This window comes from Pelophylax lessonae (genome assembly GCF_965119305.1).
Source record: "Pelophylax lessonae genome assembly, chromosome: 7".
NCBI classification, from domain to species: Eukaryota; Metazoa; Chordata; class Amphibia; order Anura; family Ranidae; genus Pelophylax; species Pelophylax lessonae.
In genome coordinates, this window is record NC_138774.1 from 36,157,976 (window position 1) to 36,176,546 (window position 18,571).

At 42.1% G+C, this 18,571-nt stretch overlaps 1 protein-coding gene across 12 annotated transcripts in view; it reads left to right on the forward strand.

Annotated features, from left to right (window-relative positions):
- SYNGAP1 (synaptic Ras GTPase activating protein 1) overlaps nt 1-18,571 on the forward strand; it is a 643,453-nt gene that overhangs the window by 551,493 nt on the left and 73,389 nt on the right. For 9 of the 12 annotated variants that reach the window (XM_082263688.1, XM_082263695.1, XM_082263693.1 and 6 more), the window contains 3 exons: nt 11,564-11,837; nt 11,916-12,089; nt 14,298-14,519. In XM_082263688.1, the coding sequence (XP_082119814.1) occupies nt 11,564-11,837; nt 11,916-12,089; nt 14,298-14,519 (670 nt within the window). The remainder of the gene's footprint in view (nt 1-11,563; nt 11,838-11,915; nt 12,090-14,297; nt 14,520-18,571) is intronic. The other 3 variants (XM_082263697.1, XM_082263699.1, XM_082263689.1) reach the window with 1 other exon arrangement.

The following is an 18,571-nucleotide window of genomic DNA, read 5'->3' on the forward strand; positions in this document are numbered from 1 at the left end:
GCTCTAGGTGCTGCATATATACATATGCACTTCCAGGTAAAATGACAGGTCCTCTTTACGGGCTGTGCCCAAGCTGTACATTTTTGCATTTAGCTCTCCCAGGTCTCCCAAGATGGTTGTTCTGGATGGCGGGAAGGATGGAAACATAAAAATATGTTACGCCAGAAAGACCATAAGAAACTTCGGCAAGGAGTAATAAATTTGAACTCAGGCAGTTATTAAAAATGCAAAATAAGGCAGTTATGTGTTCAAGAATACATCATGAATTGTATTTATCGTAATCCTACAGTATAGGAAATAGGCATTGATTTTTAGGCTATGGGTTATATGCCCCTACCTTCAGGTGTTTGGACACTGGCAAAAGCTTTGCTGGGACAACCCCCCCCCCCTCCCCCCAAGTATATCCATATATCTCCATCCACTCAATGTAGCTCCATTTTTTGCTAGTGTCCTTAAGTAATGGGCCCATTCTGCTGTTGGAGATTTTTCTCTTTTTTTTCAACTGACACTTTAACCAACATTTAACTGCTAATGGCTAATTAGCAGCTCTTGATCAGTTACCCTTGATGTACATCTTTGGAAATTTACCCATAACTCGAAAAAGGGGGGCCAATCTGTACAATAATGTTTGCTTAAGGCACTGGATCCTGAGTTTGGCGCTCACCTTGGTACATGGTGCAGTGAGTAAGACAGCTGCAGTATGCTATACAGGACCAGGGCTTTTGTTCATTCCTATGATGCCTAGACCCTAAAGATCCCCCTGGGAGTATGCCCACTGTAACGGGCAAAGCCTGGACCCTGGATGGGACCAGCAACATGGACAAGGTAAGACAGGGTTTCCCTTTACCTTCACATACCGGTTCCTGGTTATATGTGTCTTGTTGGATCATTGCTTGGATTTATAGTACATACTACATTATATCCTTTTATCCTACAAGACACACTGCAGTGCTAAGCACACAAGAGGTTTTGAAGATGCAGGTTTTGGGGTCATTTCACACTTTGAGTATTTTTTCCCTGGCTGTTATTTTCTCACTTATTTGGCATTGTAGGTAACATTGTTATGGTATATGCCTATTTAAATTTGTCAGTCTTTTCTTTCACCTCACTACCATGAGATCTTCTCTGGCTTGTGACATAGTACCTATATGACTCTTACCTGCATACTTCTGGCCGCCAATTTTGTTGACGACCCAAGCTGATAGTTTGCCATCTCAGGTGTTGCCTAATGCCTCAGAGATACAGCCATAGCAACTTTGTTAGTGCATGGGTTATTGTGATTCCTTCATACCAGACATACTGGGCCCCTTTACTCCACTTCTATTAAGTGAGTACCCCCCAGGGGAAGAGCCTCATTTAGCAATGGCAGATTACAGGCATTTGGGAGCGGGAGCTTATGGGAATTCCACTGCAGGCCCTGATGAAACGCCAAGTTCTTTTCAGGTTGATAGCAGTTTCCTTGTTCTGGAGCCAGGCCTTTCACTGACAGTTCTCCATTCCCCTGTTTCGCCCTCCCCCATAGACGCAAACATGTTGCCTGTCTGACTAAGCCCTGGTTGACATCTGTCTATGCATGTTTGCATGAGTACGTCAAGGGTAGGGCAGCCTATTAATTTCAATGGGCTGCCCTACACGGGAAAATGCGGGGAAAGAAGTCCCTGACCCTTTCTTAAAAATTGTGCCACACCAAACTGCATAGTGCGTGTGAAAACAAAACATGGTTGGCAATAGGTGGGGGTATTGTTAATTTTTAGGGGCACCCCCCCCCCCCACACACACACACAAGTCTGCTAAAGTGCAATTTGTTTATCTGTGGGTCAGGAATGTGTGTGCGATTTTGCGTGCGTTTCCCACACACAGAGATGTGAACCTAGGGTAAAGCAGAACTTTCTCCCACTATGTCTGATCAACAACTGAGGCTACTGCCATCTCTAAAAATGGCAGGTGCCAATAGCCGTAAATGCTCTTCAGCCTCTCCTCCTCCTAACTATATCTCCGGGTTACATCCTGAATTGTGTAGCGCACTCATATTTGGAGTAGGCAAAGGGGAATCTGCCTTTTTAGCAGAGGCTGCTGAAGATTTACACCCCCAACATTTTGTGAAGTTAAGTCTTCACCTTCTCACCGCAATGCTGGCTACAGTGGACTCATTGACTGAGGCTCTGGCAAGATAAACATAGCTCTTCTCAGACTCCACATACTCCTATAGGTATGAAAAGGAAGACAATTCCTAGAAAGCCTTTCTTTATTCTTCAATCGAGTTGGGCATGTTATAATAACTTGTCCCACTGGAAGAAAAATTCAAGAAGAAAAAGATTGTTCCCATTGTTGGTCCAACCATTCTTGCACTAAATAATCAATGTACTGTTTTATTGAGGGCATTCCCTTCATTAAGGATTCAGTTTATAGGCATTTGGAGACTCTATTAAAGTCAGACTTTGCTCTGGCTAGTCCAGCCTTTCAGCTGGCTATTGGGACCTTATCTATTGCCCAGACTATGGCAAACTGGACTGGAGAATAGTGAATTGTCTCTTGAAATACGAGGAGTGTCTAAAAAGTTTGGTGAATGGTCCGATATCTCAATGAGCCAGGTGCGTGCACATGCACATGGCTATCCAGAGACCCGTTGAGAAGTGCCACCTAGTATGGAGTACACATGACCATTAGGGTAAACCTGCTGCGGGCAGTCAAACTTAGTCAGTGTGAGAGGTAGGGTCACAGTGCAATGGAGCAATGAGTGAACATCAAATTATGCTACAAATTGGGGAAAACGGTGATGGAGACGCATGCAATGTTACAAGTGTATGGGACAGAAGCCATGAGCAGAAAATGTGTTTATAACTGGTTCCAACACTTTCACGATGGGAAGGAAATGACTGAGGATGAAACATATTGGGGTCGGCCATCAACAAGCAGAACCCCAGACATGATTGAGCGAGTACGACAAATGCTGGCACGAGATCGGTGATTGACCCGATTGATGGCGGAGGAATTTGACATTAGCAAGGACATAGTGTGCACCATCGCCCGCTAAGATTTGGTAGAAGTGGAAGATCTGTTCCCGGTTTGTGCCGCACAAGCTGACAGAACAGAAAGCAAAATGGATGGAAACATCTGGATAATGTATTACCGTGTGTGATCGGGATCCATCCTTTCTTTGCGATCTGTGTGCACCAATTCTTAACTCAGTGCGGCTTACCTGTTCTCCATCATCCACTGTACTTCCCTGATCTGGCGCCTGCAAATTTCTTTCCGTTTCCTCGTCTGAAGAACGTCATGAAAGGCACGCGTTTTGTGGGCATGGCAGCAATCCAAGAAAGTGTAACAGCGGTTCTGCGTTCGATTCCCAAAAAGGCCTTTGCTGACAGTTTCCAGAAGCTTTATAAACATTGCCAAAATTGTGTTGTGAAGGATGGCGATTATTTTGAAGGCCAATAAAGGTAATTTTTTTCTATCTTCTTTTTTCTTTGTTTTCTTATACCATTCACCAAACTTTTAAGACACGCCTTGTAGATAATCCTATTATTTCTGCAAGAGCACAGCTCTTACCCTCAGCTCTACTATTTTGCTTAGATGCCGTGGAGAATGTGATTCATAAAAACTTCAGAAAGACTTTACATTCTGTGCACATTTGCAGAATTTTATGACTTAGAGCTAGGTCGGCTAACCCAACTCTGAAAAGATGCCTTTTGCTCATGTCCTGTGAATGTGAGTGCCTCTTTAAAAAGAAAACCTTGGAGAATACATTGAGTTGAGTTGTTACGGAGAGACAGGGGGTTCCTATTCAACTACCCACAATTACACCACCACTTTAATGTGTCTGATCCTACCTTACATATACAATCTGTTCTCCCCCCTCCCAGGTGTCATCATTTTATCTGCAGGTCCATTTTTTTGTGGCTGACCCTTAACCTTTAAGCCCACCGGACCTGCTCAGAGACCTTCTTCACATTGAAGGTTCACTTCCACCCATGGGATTTTTTTATCACGGAGTTTCAACCTTTGCTGATGTTTGCTTTGACTGCAAGGTGCTTCTGCTGTGAACCATCTGTTCAGGGCCCTTGATCATTCTTTTTTTCCTGTGGGCTGTTTTGTTGCATACCCTTCAGATTATCTCTTGGGGCTGTCCCATGGTCTCAGAATCAGTTCCTGTGTCCTGTCCTGTATTGTACAATTAAGATAATGAAAATTTGGAAATACCTTTACATTTCATTTCCTGGAATACAGAATAGGACACAGGTCCCTTGCCACTTTTCTTGGGGACCTCCTTTTTGTGATAAAAAACTAAGCCACAAAGAGTGGGTGGGCTTATATGGGTACACTGAGGGGTGGTCCCTGCAAAGCGTTTGCAAGTGTCCAGTCACCTGAACGTAACAGCATATAGCTCATAGTCTAAGAATTGATTCCTGTGTCCCATACTGTACTCTAAAATATGACATATACAGGTACTTCAGAATTCCAATTTTTAAATGCAAGCAGTGTAAGTACCTGAATGTGACTTGATATGAGCCTCCTGCAGTCTCTGTAGAGTAGAGCTTAGACTATGAGAGGGAGAAGCAACACAAGGCCCAATCATCTGTGTTGCAGTGCAGAAGTATGCTGAAAGGAGGAGAAAACAGAATGACAGAGATATGCCCATCAATCTACTGCTCTAATACAAGGGTGAGCTTAAAGTGGGCCTGCTTTCATCAAATACATATTTGCTATTTTAAAGGAAACACCTAGAAATATTAATTGTGCCAGTACCCAAAAAAGTCTACATTTTGTCTTAAATTCCTGCTGAAAAATAGCAGTGCAGTTCCTGGTATGTGAGGGGGCCTTGCCATTCCTGTGTCTACAGCCTCATCTACAGCCTACAGCTGTCTGCCTGCAGTGTGAGATCTACGGTACTGCTGCCTCTGACTGCTAGTCTCAGAAGGTCTGGCATGGGTATTGGTGATGTCACTACTGTGCTGCTCACTGGTCTCCTTGCTGGAGGCTCTGACATGAGGAAGCAAAGCCCTGCCTCTACTAAGATGGCTGCTTCCACATATAAACATAGATCCAAACAAAGCATGGTAGGCAGGGGCGTATCTACCGTGAGGCAAGCAAAGCGTTTGCCTTGGACTGCCTTCTTCAGGGAAGGGGGGGGGGGTGCCACCCCCAGGCAGAAGGGCAGAATAGGCTCTTTAACCACTTCCCTTTTGGTGGCTGTACCAGGATGATGCCTGCAGCTGTATGCACCATGGTGTAAATTTTTAGAGCCGGCGGTCAGCTCTCTTATAATAGCCTCTCGATTGCTCGATTGCTAATACAAGCAGCGGCAGGGGACGCCGCCTTTTGTTGCTCTATCGGGCTCTCCCGTCCCACTGCCGGACAGCCAAGCAAGACCAGGATTTTCTTTATTCAGCTGTTCATAACAGTAAACCAGAAGTGATAACATGAGATCACTTCCAGTTTACTCGATAACCATCTGCACCAGTTTTTAAAAATTGAAAGCATTAAAAAACACTGATCTTAGTGTTTTTAATGTTTTTTAGGTGCAGAGGAGGGATTTGGGGTCTTATAGACCCCACATTTCTCCATAAAGAGTACCTGTCACATGCCTATTGCCATTACAAGGATTTAGTCTTCATTTTAGTCTTGCCTAGGGCAGCACAAAACCAAAATACGCCACTGATGGTAGGTCAGTAATGGGAAAAGGATCAGCTGCAGGGAGATCACAGGCAAAAAGTGTGCACAGCCTATTGCATTAGGGTGTGCACCTTAAAGCTCAAACACACGTGTGTGTGTCTACATATACATGACCCCGCCACATTGATCTCCCTGCCGACACAGTGAAAAAGAAGTGCTTAGACACTTCTCTTATGGCAGAGCCGGTAAGAGGGAGGTCTTTCCTATCTTCCTGCTGGCGCACAGGTCGCTAATGCTAATGCACATAGGGTGTGCCCAGGCAAGGCTATGATCACAGGTAACACTAGTGATTAGTCGCTTGTCCTCTGCCTGACATTTTGTTGACACAACTTCCAGATTTCAGTTTCTCTTTAATACCAAAGACAGGGCCTATTTTTTACATGGAGAGAAAGCAGAACACTGTATACAGGGTCTTTCTCTGGTCAAAAGGTACTGATCTAAAGGCGAGAACAAGCCCTTTATCAGTAATTACAGTTTATACACTTTTTTTAAATATGTGGGCACTGGTTAAAATAAGCTGTTGTGTAAAATGCACACTTTACTGTAATACTTTCAGGATATCCCTATTTTGTAATAAGAATAATTTTGCATTCCACGGGAGAAAAGACTTTTGAGCAATGCTGTTTCACAAGCCTAAAATGTAGACACCACATAATTTGGCATTTAAAAGGAAAGCTGCATCCTTATTATGGGCTCATGCGCCACCTTGTTTAGAGAGGTGCAATATTACTAGTGACTGCCAGAAAGGATCCTGGCAAGACAATACACCTGCAGTATAGGTATACATTTCTGATCAAAGTGATGGGATTGAGAGAGTGATTGTTTTTACTTTCTTGGAGCTCTGAGGGTTAGGGTTAAGGGTTTGAGTTAGAACAGGTTCGGGTTAGGTTTAAAGGTTAAGTGTTCAGATTTAGGGTTTGTGGTTAGGGCAAGTCAGGGTTAGGTTTTAGAGGTTAAGGGTTAGGATTTTGTGTTTGGGGTTAGGGTTAGGACAGGTCAGGGTTAGGTTTAGAGATTAAGGGTTTGGGTTTGGGGTTAGGACAGGTCAGGGTTAGGTTTAAAGGTTAAGGGTTAGGATTTGGGGTTAGGACAGGTCAAGGTTGGGTTTAAAGGTTAAGGGTTAGGATTTTGTGTTTGGAGTTAGGGTTAGGACAGGTCAGGGTTAGGTTTAGAGATTTAGGGTTTTGGGTTAGGACAGGTCAGGGTTAGGTTTAGAGGTTAAGAGTTAGGATTTTGTGTTTGGGGTTAGGACAGGTCAGGGTTAGGTTTAGAGATTAAGGGTTAGGGTTTGGGGTTAGGACAGGTCAGGGTTAGGTTTAAAGGTTAAGGGTTAGGATTTAGGGTTAGGACAGGTCAATGTTAGGTTTAGAGGTTAAGGGTTAGGATTTTGTGTTTGGGGTTAGGGTTAGAACAGGTTAGGGTTAGGTTTAGAGATTAAGGGTTAGGGTTTGGGGTTAGGACAGGTCAGGGTTAGATTTAAAGGTTAAGGGTTAGGATTTTGTGTTTGGGGTTAGGGTTAGGACAGGTCAGGGCTAGGTTTAAAGGTTAAGGGTTAGGGTTTGGGGTTAGGATAGGTCAGGGTTAGGTTTAAAGGATAAGGGCTAAGATTTAGGGTTTGGGGTTAGGGTTAGAAGGATGAGTGTACCTTCTGGCTGAACATTACATCATGATTGGTTGCTGTGCCTACAGTTGAGTTTCCATCAATGCCACCATAGAGGACAACTGTCTGTACAAGGGATGTATTTATACACTGCGCCCAGTAGAGATAAATGCAATTAGGCAGTTTTGGGTGCTGGTTGTGCGGTAACAGGTAGGTCCTCGATCAGTAGATAGGAAGTTTAGAAAAAGTTTCCCTTGGATATTTGCACACAGGTGGTTTTCAGTCAGCCAGAGTTCCTTCCCACCTTTTGTCAAAGGTCAACGAAAACATATTGGTTGACCACGTATCCACAAATACTATTATTCTGCCCAAAGAGCCCAACTAACGTACTAGCATGCTAGTCTAGTGTGTATCCCTGTAGGCATATATCTGTGCTTTGTTAGTTATTAATAAAGTAATAAGCTCCTTTGGCGTTTTTCAATTTAATACCATACCAATACATTCCCTGAAACTGTAGGACTCCGTGAAATACTCGGGCAAACCTGTCTCTGCACACAGCTTTGCAAATGATCCTGGGTAGCCCCTTGTCCTTCTCAGGACTCCTTGATAATCGCCATGGCTTCCTCCACATTAAAACTTTATTGATTGCCTGTGGGCTAAAATCCTATGATACTTTGCAAAAAAAACCCCACCAAAAACCACAAGTTCCCCCGAAAATAATTTTATGCCCATATCTGTAGGTTCCTCCTCCTTCTATCTATCTATACTGTTTGTATATCATCAGTACATTCAACAACCTGGCTATGTAACTTCTATGAATAAGCCCCGATTAAATCGGAACTTAACTGTATCTGAGCACCACAAACTGAAAACACTATTTAATTCATATTAATTATTGAAAGCAAAACCCCTATCATTCCCCCGATCCATTCATGTCTCCATGTTTTATTTTGTTGAGAGATCACTTTGAAAACCACCCCCCCCCCCATCATTTCTAGCCAAAGCTATCTTGAATAAGGGCAGATGATTCATGTAGGATTTACTTCCTGGAATCCATCTGCCCTTAGCTCAGACATGCAGACAGGAGGGTGTGATTAGCTGAGAAAGCCCCTACTCCAGATGAAAAAAAATGCCATAAAGACTTTTGCTATGTAAATTTAATATACCTTCCTATAGCAGCATAAAAGTTGATATTGATTGAGAGAGTTTAGCTCATTTTTAGTTTCCTATGGGGATGCTCATTCAGGTGACTCCTCTCTATAAGGGCGGGGGTTCCCTTTGCTTTGTGGAGATTTCTTCTGACTTCCTGATGTATCTCCTGGGCAGGAAGTGAAGGTAAATCTCCCCAATGAGGCACCCTTACAGACAGCTAAAAAAGATCAGCCAAGTGGTGTTGGACCTGAAATAATGCAAGCACCAACAGATTGGAGGTCAATCAGTCACAGCTATAGGAACCTCTGGAGGAACCCTGGGGTTCAATGGAACCCTGGTTGAGCAACACTGCCTTAGACTCACTTTTGTACATAAAGTGAACACAGAATGAATCAGGAAAAGGTGGAACTGAGGCACCTGTGTGCAAATCTTCTACTATAACCAGCGGCTCAGTAGCTCATAGGGACATTGAGCATGTGTCTCCATATGTCTATGTTCATGCCAAAACAAGCTGTTTTCGGAGTGAAGAAATGATTAACACATTCGTTTTCACTGATATAACAAATAGGTTGGTCCTTACCTCACTGTGACTTAAATAATAATGCCTCCTCCCTGCAGAGCACGCAAAATCAAATTGGTAAATTTGTGAGAGGACCCTTGAAGTTGTAAGCATGCAACCTTGCATGTTCATGTAAAGACTAGACTATTGCTGATCTAGGCATTAATGGTACCACATCCCTAAACAAAATAAACAAGGAGAAATCCAAATAAATTTGACTTTTCTGGTGCCAACCAATATATAGTATATAATAAATATAAAACATAAAGAAAATAGCCACGGTAAAAGAGTTTATAGGCTTTACAATAGTTTATTGTACCCAACAGCGAGTGCAAATTTTACAACATATACAATTGTATCACGACCACAATAATAAAATCCCAGGATTACAAATAAGGTAGCAACCATAGAATAATATACCATCTCATGATGCCATGTTGCAGACTGCAGTCAATGGGTGAAGATAATATAGTCCTTAATCCTCAACACGTTTCGCAGACTGCTGACTGTGCATTCAATTATCATGAGGATTCAAAAGCCGAGCCCACCTCCACAAAAAGAAAAGTTGGTAGTCGAAGGATATCTACCACTGGTCCAAAAAAGAGTATAACAGTAATGAATGGCAGTAACTAAACTTTTACTGCCACTCTTTCCACAATCAATTACAAAGGGCATTGTATCCTGAAGACCTTTGGATCTCCATGTCTTTTGGATGTGCAGTCGGCAGATGTAAAACATGTGTAATTAAAGTTTACTAAAGCGCCTGAAGGAGCAGAATTGCCTGAGAAACGCGTTGGAGTTTTAGGACTATGTTATCTTACCTGGACTGCAGCATCACATCCTTGTTAGTAGGTACCCCCCACTGCCAACTTTTCTTTTTCTGGAGGTTGGCTCAGCCTTTGGATCCCCATGTCCTGGATGCACAGTCAGCAGACGTAACCAAGGTTTACTAAAGCACCCTCCCGAGGAAGCAGGGTTGCCTACAAAATGTGGTGAAGTTTGAGCAGTATTCTATCGTCACCCCTGGATTGCAACATCACATCATGAGATCTTTTATCATTCTGCGGTTGTAATCTTGAGGTGTTTGTATGAGTTATTATTCGAATCACGATACACTTGTATCTGTTGTAAAAGTTTAAGAATATGCTTTAGGGCAAACCCCGATTTATATGCCCATAGTTATATGTTTTTAACTAATCTTTTACTAACCATGCACTGTCTTCTGGTTACAATGAACAATTGCAAAGCCTAAAATTTTTTTTTACCCTGGCTATTTTCTGTATGTTTAATATTTATTATATATTTTGATTAGCACCTGAAAAATCCCATTTATTTGGTTTTCTCCTTGTGTATTGTGTACACTTGTAGTGACCCAGCAATTACTGCCACAATCGTATTGAAGGAGATGGAAGTTGATCACGATCTCTTTCTGCTGTTGATGACTTTCATCTGACAGTTGATCAACTGACAAGCAGTGCTGTCTCATTGTGTCACTAAATGTAGGCCTCCCTATGCCCTTTAGTGTCAAGGAGTAGAGAGATGAACTGCTATGCTAGGTCTGAGTGCTTTGTAATTCGACTGTGAAAAAATGATCAAAGCTTAAAGAGAAAAAGAATGAAGATTATTATCCTGCCGATTGGGCGGATACATAGAAATTATTCATGCGCATCAGCTAAAAGAACAATAAGCCAGGTGTGAAATCTAAATTCTAGGCAGATATAAAAAAAAAAAAAAAAGACTATTAATCAAGTCATGTTTGATTAAAAAGACTAGATGCATTGGAAATACTGGTATTAAAAGTTTCTGAAACCCATCTTTATGTTTACTTCTTATGTTCCCATGCACACCAGAGAGAGGGAGTGCCAGCACTGGCGAGCCAGCCAGGCTCTGTAGCATTGTATAGTGCCAATAGTCAAAAACATGGAGCTTGGAGCTTATAAAAAGAGAGGACATAGGATGACATCATCATTCTGGTGCTGCTCCTTCATTGTCCATTCCGAAGACCTGGGGACAGGGATGTGTCCAAGCTGTATTACTTCAGTGTAACAAAGGAAAACAGTGGAACAATAATGGGCGAATCAGAACACTGAATGAACAGAATTGCTTCGGTCAGGCAAAACAAATCATATAAAGTAAATGTAGTTCAGTGGTGTGTTTTGCTGTATGACTAGAATTTGAGTTTCACTTGAATTCTCTAAGCTGCACTAAGAATTTACAGTTGGATTCTAAATTGTCCAGTTAAACTTTCTGTCCATAGCAAACACAGGTCTTACCTTTTATTTTCTGGCTTTCACAAAAAAAATGCTGACAGCTAAAATCACATTGGTTCATATGAGCAACAAGTACTTTGTATTCCATATTCTGAAATAAATAGTTTAACCAGCAAAAGGCCCGTATGAATCTTCACCCATGTCCCTGTCACATAAATACCATCATAGATCCTCAAAAATGGCTTGTTTTTGCTGAAATGTCTAAGTAGTTTTAAATGTTTGTTTGGTACCCTCATAAGTTATTTGTCATGTTCATTTTGGGCTGACACTAGACTTTAATGCTGTACTTTCTTCCTTCTTATAATACAGCAAGAGGCAGCTTTCCCTCCAAGACAATCTGCAGCACATGCTGTCCCCCCCTCAAATCACCATTGCCCCCAGTGTACAGCGAAGGCCGGACACGCAGCCCCCTCCCCTTCACAGGGGCAAATCCCAACAGCTGACGGTGCAGGCCGCCCATAAACCCCGGCCAAGCAGTGGTAACCTCCTGCAGAGCCCAGAACCCATGTATGGAGCTGCCAGGCTAAGGCAGCAGTCAGTGGAGAAAGATGGTGGAGGGCTTAAACCCAGTATAACCAAGCAGGTACTATCAAAGTTTTCCACAATCTACTAACTATCTGTCTGGTTAGGCCGTGCATAATCTTTGACTTTCCTCCTCCAGCATTCACACACACAGTCCACACTGAATCCAGTCACTCCTGCCTCGGAACGCACAGTTGCCTGGGTATCTAATATGCCTCATCTCTCTGCTGACATTGAAAGCTCTCACATAGAACGAGAGGAGTACAAACTTAAAGAGTACTCAAAGTCCATGGATGAGAGTCGCCTTGAGAGGGTGAGTACAGTTGTCCTCTACATAATACTATTCATAATTCTCCCCTGTCATCTTCTCCTTTTTCCTCTCCACCATCCTACCCTACTTCTCTTCCATCCTCCTGTCCTGCCCTGCTTCTACCATCCTGCCCTGTCCTTTTCCCACCATCCTGGCCAGCGTCTTTTCCAGTATCCGGCCATGTTCTATTACCACATTCCTGCCTCTCTTTCACCATCCATTCACACCCCTTTTCCACCACCCTGCCTTTCATCTTTCTGCCAAACTGACTGTTTTGCTCCTTTTTCAAAGTTTTATACCATTCTGTGTAACCACCCTGTACTGCTTATCCTGTCATCTTTCCCCGCACTGATGCTGGCCTATTTCTCCACCATCATTCCTCTTTATCAAGTCCTAGCTCTTCCAATATCTTGTCAGCGTGTCACTTTCCAATCTTGCTCTACTGTCATCCTGTCCTACTTCTCCAGCATCACAAGCTGCTTCTCCTTCATCATCCTGTTCTTTCTCTTATGCACCTATCTTGGCCTGCACCGCCCCATTCACAATCGTGTTCTTTGTATCTTCATTAAGTCCAACTCCCTCCAATATACCATTGAACTTCCCTTGCCCTGTTCCTCCCTGTTCTGGTGTCATATCATCCTACTTGTCCTCCATCATCTCACTTCTGCTTCTATCCTGGTTTGCATTTCCATCATCCTGTTTTTTTTTTTTTAATGGAGTCCAGTTTTAATTCTACTATCTTGTCTGGCTTCTTCTCCATGACTGTGCCCTGGTCCACTTCTGCTCTACCATCCTGTACTGTTGCTATTCCACCACTATGTTTTTATTTCCTCCTTAATCCCATCCTGCTTCTCTTTCAGCATCCTTTCTTTCTCTTCTGTCATCCTGTCTTATATCACCTCCAGCATCCCACATTACTTCTCTTCTACCATTTTGTCCCACTTCTTTTACATTATTTTGTTCTACCACTTTGGCACCATCCTCTTCTGCTTTTCTTCTACAACCCTGTCTCATTGCATCTCCACTGTTTTGTCCTTATTTTCTTCTGCTATCTTGTCCTTCTTCTCCTCCATCCTTTCTAACTTCTCTTTATTTAGTCCAACCTTTCCTCCACTACCCATCCAACTTCTTCTACATCATCCTGTTATGGTTCTACTTCATCCATTTATGGCCCCTTTTCCACTTCCCTTTTGCTATTCTGTACTATTGCTCTTCTTCCATTTTATTCAGCTTGTTTTCTAGCATTCTGTTCTGCCACTGTTTTATATTACTTCACCTACAAAATCACACAATTTTCCATTTCCACAATCATGACTTCTTCACGGCTTCTTTGTCATTTCCTTCCAGCGCCCTGACATGCTTTTCCTCTACTGTTCTGTCTTGCTTCACTATTATCCCTTTCCCCTTCTCTCCCAGCACCCTGTCATGCTCTTCCTTTCTTGTCCTGTCTTGCTTCTCTATTATCCCTTTCCCCTTCTCTCCCATCACCCTGTCATGCTTTTCCTTTCTTGTCCTGTCTTGCTTCTCTATTATCCCTTTCCCCTTCTCTCCCAGCATTCTGTCCTGCTTTTGTATTATCATATCCTGCTTCTCCCCCACCGTCCCAGATACTCCTACACAGGGGTGGACTGACAACTTTTGGGGCCCCCGGGGCAATCAAAGATCATGGGGCCCCCCGTGTCCACACTCAAGCCACACAAAGCCCCACCTACAAATTGCAGCTCAGCCACATAGAGTGGGCATTTAAATATCTACCACAGCATAGTCTGCATGGAAGTTTCTGGCTTCTTTCTGTAGTGTGTAGCCTCTCATGGGGCCCCCTACTGACCCTGGGCCCTCGGGCAGTGCCCTAATCCCCGAATGGTCAGTCCGCCCCTGCTCCTACACCAACTGCTCGTCTTTCTTCTCTTTTGTTTTCCCTCTCCTACTTTTTCTCAACCATCAGTTAAAACTTCATCATTATAGTGTGATAATGGTTCTAAGTTATCCTGTCCTGTGTCTCCACCATCTTGTCCTGTTCCTCAATATTTACAACTCCTTCCTTTCTGTCATCTTTCTCTTTCCACTCACTGATGTCACATTGTTCTCCTTGTTCTCTCTTCTATCTTTCTCAGTGTCTGTTCTTACCGCTCCACTTCCTTCAACTCTCTTGTCTCTTTCCTTCCAACTTTCCTCCTCTCTCTCCTCTTCCCTGTCTTGCTGGCCCTCTAGGTAAAGGAGTATGAGGAGGAGATCTACACTCTGAAGGAAAGGCTCGTGATGTCCAACAAGAAACTAGAGGAGTACGAGCGACGCCTTCTTACCCAGGAAGAACAAACTAATAAAATGCTGCAGCAATATCAGTCTCGGCTAGAGATGAGTGAGAAGCGGCTCCGGATGCAGCAGGCAGAGAAGGATTCGCAGATCAAGAGCATCTTAAACAGGTTAGAAATGGTAAATACTCTATTATTTACTTCTGGGGACTGGGGGGAGGCGGGAAAGGGGATCCTCTGGAACTGGGATCCCCTGTAAGGGACACAATATTCAGAGAAAGCCCAATATATGGCTAGCAAAAATGAACATATTGTAGGAGCTTTAAGAGCCTTTATTAATTTGATAATTCCAGTCACCCCCTATCTCTTTTTGTTGAGTAGCACCATCATCCCTTATCTTTAAATATTTGACTCAAAAATATGCACTGGCCAAACTTTTACATTTGTTTTTTTAATGCAATAAAGGGACATAGCTTGCTCATGAGATCGTGGTATTCATATTGTACATCTGGCTTCCTAGCTCAGTGAAACCCCTATGTCTGTATACTTTTCTATATATCCCATTGACTGTAGTTCTCAGCGGGGAAGATATACGTTTGCTTCTTTATTAGGCTTTACTTCCTTTGTTTGATTCAGACTCTTCAGTTTGAAAAGTAGATGTCACCTGAAGTCAATAGAAGAGTTGGAGACATAATCTCAATGTATTGATGCCACATCCCAAAATTACGTTTACTGGAAAATTGGAAGGGGAAAGAAGAGAAATCTTTGTCCCCTTAGGATAAAAAGAACTTTATCGGCATCTATTTGACTGATCTCAAAAAGAAATGTACACTAAAATATATATAAAAACTAGTTTATTTTATACAAAAGTTACATAGGTTTCATGTGAAACTAAACCATAATTCAAAAATACAAAAGACGATCATATAACAATACGCTCCTACATCAAAGGGAACCCTTTTGCAAAACAGAATATGACATTTGGTATGTAGAATTCAGACCATAGTAATGATCAAACTTTGTAGGATATGCCGGGTTCGCTTATGACGGAAACATGACCAGAGAATCGCTACGCATTTCACTCCGTAGCTTCTTCAGGCGATTCTGTGGAGTTGTAGTGGCAGAAGTAGTGAGTATCTGCTGTCACCTCGTGAATAGACTCAAAGGTTCGCCCAAGGCTTGTAATAGTTTAAGAGGGACTAAGACTTGCATGTCTGCTCTTGTATCCAGGTATGATATGTGAGGTGCCGATCAGGGTAACAGGTTACCAGCCTCTTCGGGAGATGTCAAACCAATGGTCTGAATTCTACATACCAAATGTCATATTCTGTTTTGCAAAAGGGTTCCCTTTGATGTAGGAGCATATTGTTATATGATCGTCTTTTGTATTCTTGTATTATGGTTTAGTTTCTCATGAAACCTATGTACCTTTTGTATAAAATAAACTTGTTTTTATATATATATTTTAGTGTACATTTCTTTTTGAGATCAGTCAAATAGATGCCGATAAAGTCCTTTTTATCCTAAGGGGACGAAGATTTCTCTTCTTTCCCCTTCCAATTTTCCAGATGTCACCTAAAGCCTGACAGATGCTGCCCTGTTAATTGTCTAACATCACCCTGTCTCCAAACTTGGGTGTGCATAACAGTATCAATTAATAGAAACCTTTTTGCATCTGGCCTCTGTTATGTGATGCTAATACTAGGAGATGGTGTGGGAGGTCAGGCAGTTGACAGGGCAGCAACTTCAGGAAACCTCCAACCCCTGACCCTCAAGCCGAATAGTCAGAGCCACACAAGCTAAGCAAAGAAAAATAAGTCAATAAATATACACTTATCAAAAATAAACTTTATCAGTAAAAAATAACCTAAAGCAAGCCTGTGTGTTTGTGCAGGTTTTTCTTAATGCCCCATCGCCAATAGGACTTCCGAACATTTAAACCTTGAAGAAAGTAGGGCATGCTTCCCATGATGGAGGAGTATGTAAATAATTCCGCTACCATCGAATGTGAGAGTTTTAGTCATTGATAATTGGCCCAGTGCTGCCATATGGGACAGTCAGGGGTTCTTCAGCCCTGTGAAAGCTCTGACTAGTTCAACAGGGAGCTTACACAGGCCTTCTTTTCCTTGCTCTTAGTAGATAAACAGGGGGTTTGGAGGCAAGTTAAAGAAAAGCACAGATCGTGCACCTGGAGAAGAGCACATTAAAACGAGTAATTGACTTACATGAGCAAAGCCCAAGACTGAATGTTAAGGTTCATGTATAAACCCAGAAATGACCTATACAATTTACAATTTAAGCACGGTTCCAGTGATTCTAAGATAACAACATTAGTTTAGCAATTAATTCTTCTTCTTGCCTGGAGTTGCTCTTTAAACAATTCTATACTTTTAACCCTATCTTCTATATCTTTGAAGACAAGATACATTTAAGGAGCTCTTAAACTTTTATGCTATTGTCTCCCTTAGTATGTTGTGCCTTTTAGAATAAACTGTTTTTGCTCTACAAAATTATATATATTTGTGTCTATAAAGTGGAATTTGAACAATTAGACAGTTGTGTGGTCCTAGCACAAGTGTTTCTGAGTGTGCAACATCCCCCTGGTAGTACACAGCAAGGGTCAGGATTTATTGTAGGATTGTCCTATTAAAGAGTGTGTTCACCATAGTGCTGGATCAGAGCATTAGCTGCAGATGATGTAAGACATATACTATCAGTTCCATCATAAATCTTTTGGTGTTGTGATTACAAAAGTAGATATTTATTTTTGGGTATATTAGCCTTTCCCAAACTATACAACACAGAGGAACCCTTGAAGTAACTTTCTGGTTGCAGGGAACCCCTACTAAAACTTACTATATCTACAGCTTATGATACATTAGTTTGATGGTCAGTGGGAAGAATGCTCCTTACACTTGTAGTCACTGGAAACAATCTCTTAGAGAAAGCTAAAAAGATCAATGGTGTCAGTGTAAACATATTTGAGAGGCAGAAATTGCTCATTGCTCAAGGAACCCCTAGCAACCTCTAGAGTTACCTTAGGGTTTCATGGAACCCTGGTTGAGAAACCCTAGGTTATATTATCAGTGTGGTTGGATTATGTCTGTTGTAATATTATTGTGTTCATATTTTTGTTTTGGTTTATATGGGCTAAATCATAGGTAAATGCTAGGTTTAGAGGTTAGACTCATGTAAAGGGTTAGATTTAGGCCATTAATTAAAGTTAAAGTCTAAGATATTGATTTACTAAAGACAATAAGACTGTGAACTTTGCAAGGTGCAGTTGCCCTCTGCAAGTACAGTTGCTCCAGAGCTTAGTAAATTAGGTAAAGCTTCACTTTGCAAAGATAACACAATCACGTGCAAAGAAAATAAAAAAACAGCTTTTTTGCTTGCCTATGATTGAATGATGGGAGTCAGCAGAGCTTTTGATCATTTACTAAGCTCTGGAGCAACTGCACTTGCAGAGTGCAGCTAAACTTTGGAAAGTACACAGTCTATTTGACTTTAGTAAATCAACCCCTTAGTCCACATTTTAGACAATGCTTTATGTTGCACCCACATTTAGTGTGTAACATGAAGCATGGGTGCATTCCTCCTCCTCCACCCTCAAATGTTCCTCCACCCCCACCCACACATCTACTTAAATTGCGGGGTGCTGTCCAAAAGTTATATTAACTTGAATTTAGGGTATCTGTGCATGGCTACAGCCATACAACAGCAGCGTTCAGTTCTTGGATTGTTCCTATTCATTAGTTCTTATTAATTTACTGTAGTACAGGTACCACCTGCCAGATGGAGCAGTGGCAGCAATCCCTCCTCTCTCTTCCTCCTGTAATCCTGCCATACTTCCTTTAGCCCTGCCCCATAACAGCAGGTCCACTCCTCTGTATGGAACCGAGGCTGGGGGGGGGGGGGGGGACATTGAATGAACCTGTCCATTGTGCCATGATGTACTGGTCGCATGACCTCAATGAAATAGTAAGTGCACAGTGATTGTGAAATTAATGTTGCTGCATTTACAATTTTCTTTTGGAAATGATAGACAAATCCTTTAAGCATTGCATTTCAGAGTTTAAATAAATTTCCAGACAAAGCTTTTTTGGATACAATAGGGAAAGATTAAAAAACCCGCTAGGTTTTGTTTTTGACAATTTCAGTAAGTAGGAGAAACACAGAAGGCTTTAATAATCTAAAGGGGGTTCTAGCCTTCCCCTACACTACTTAAAAAAA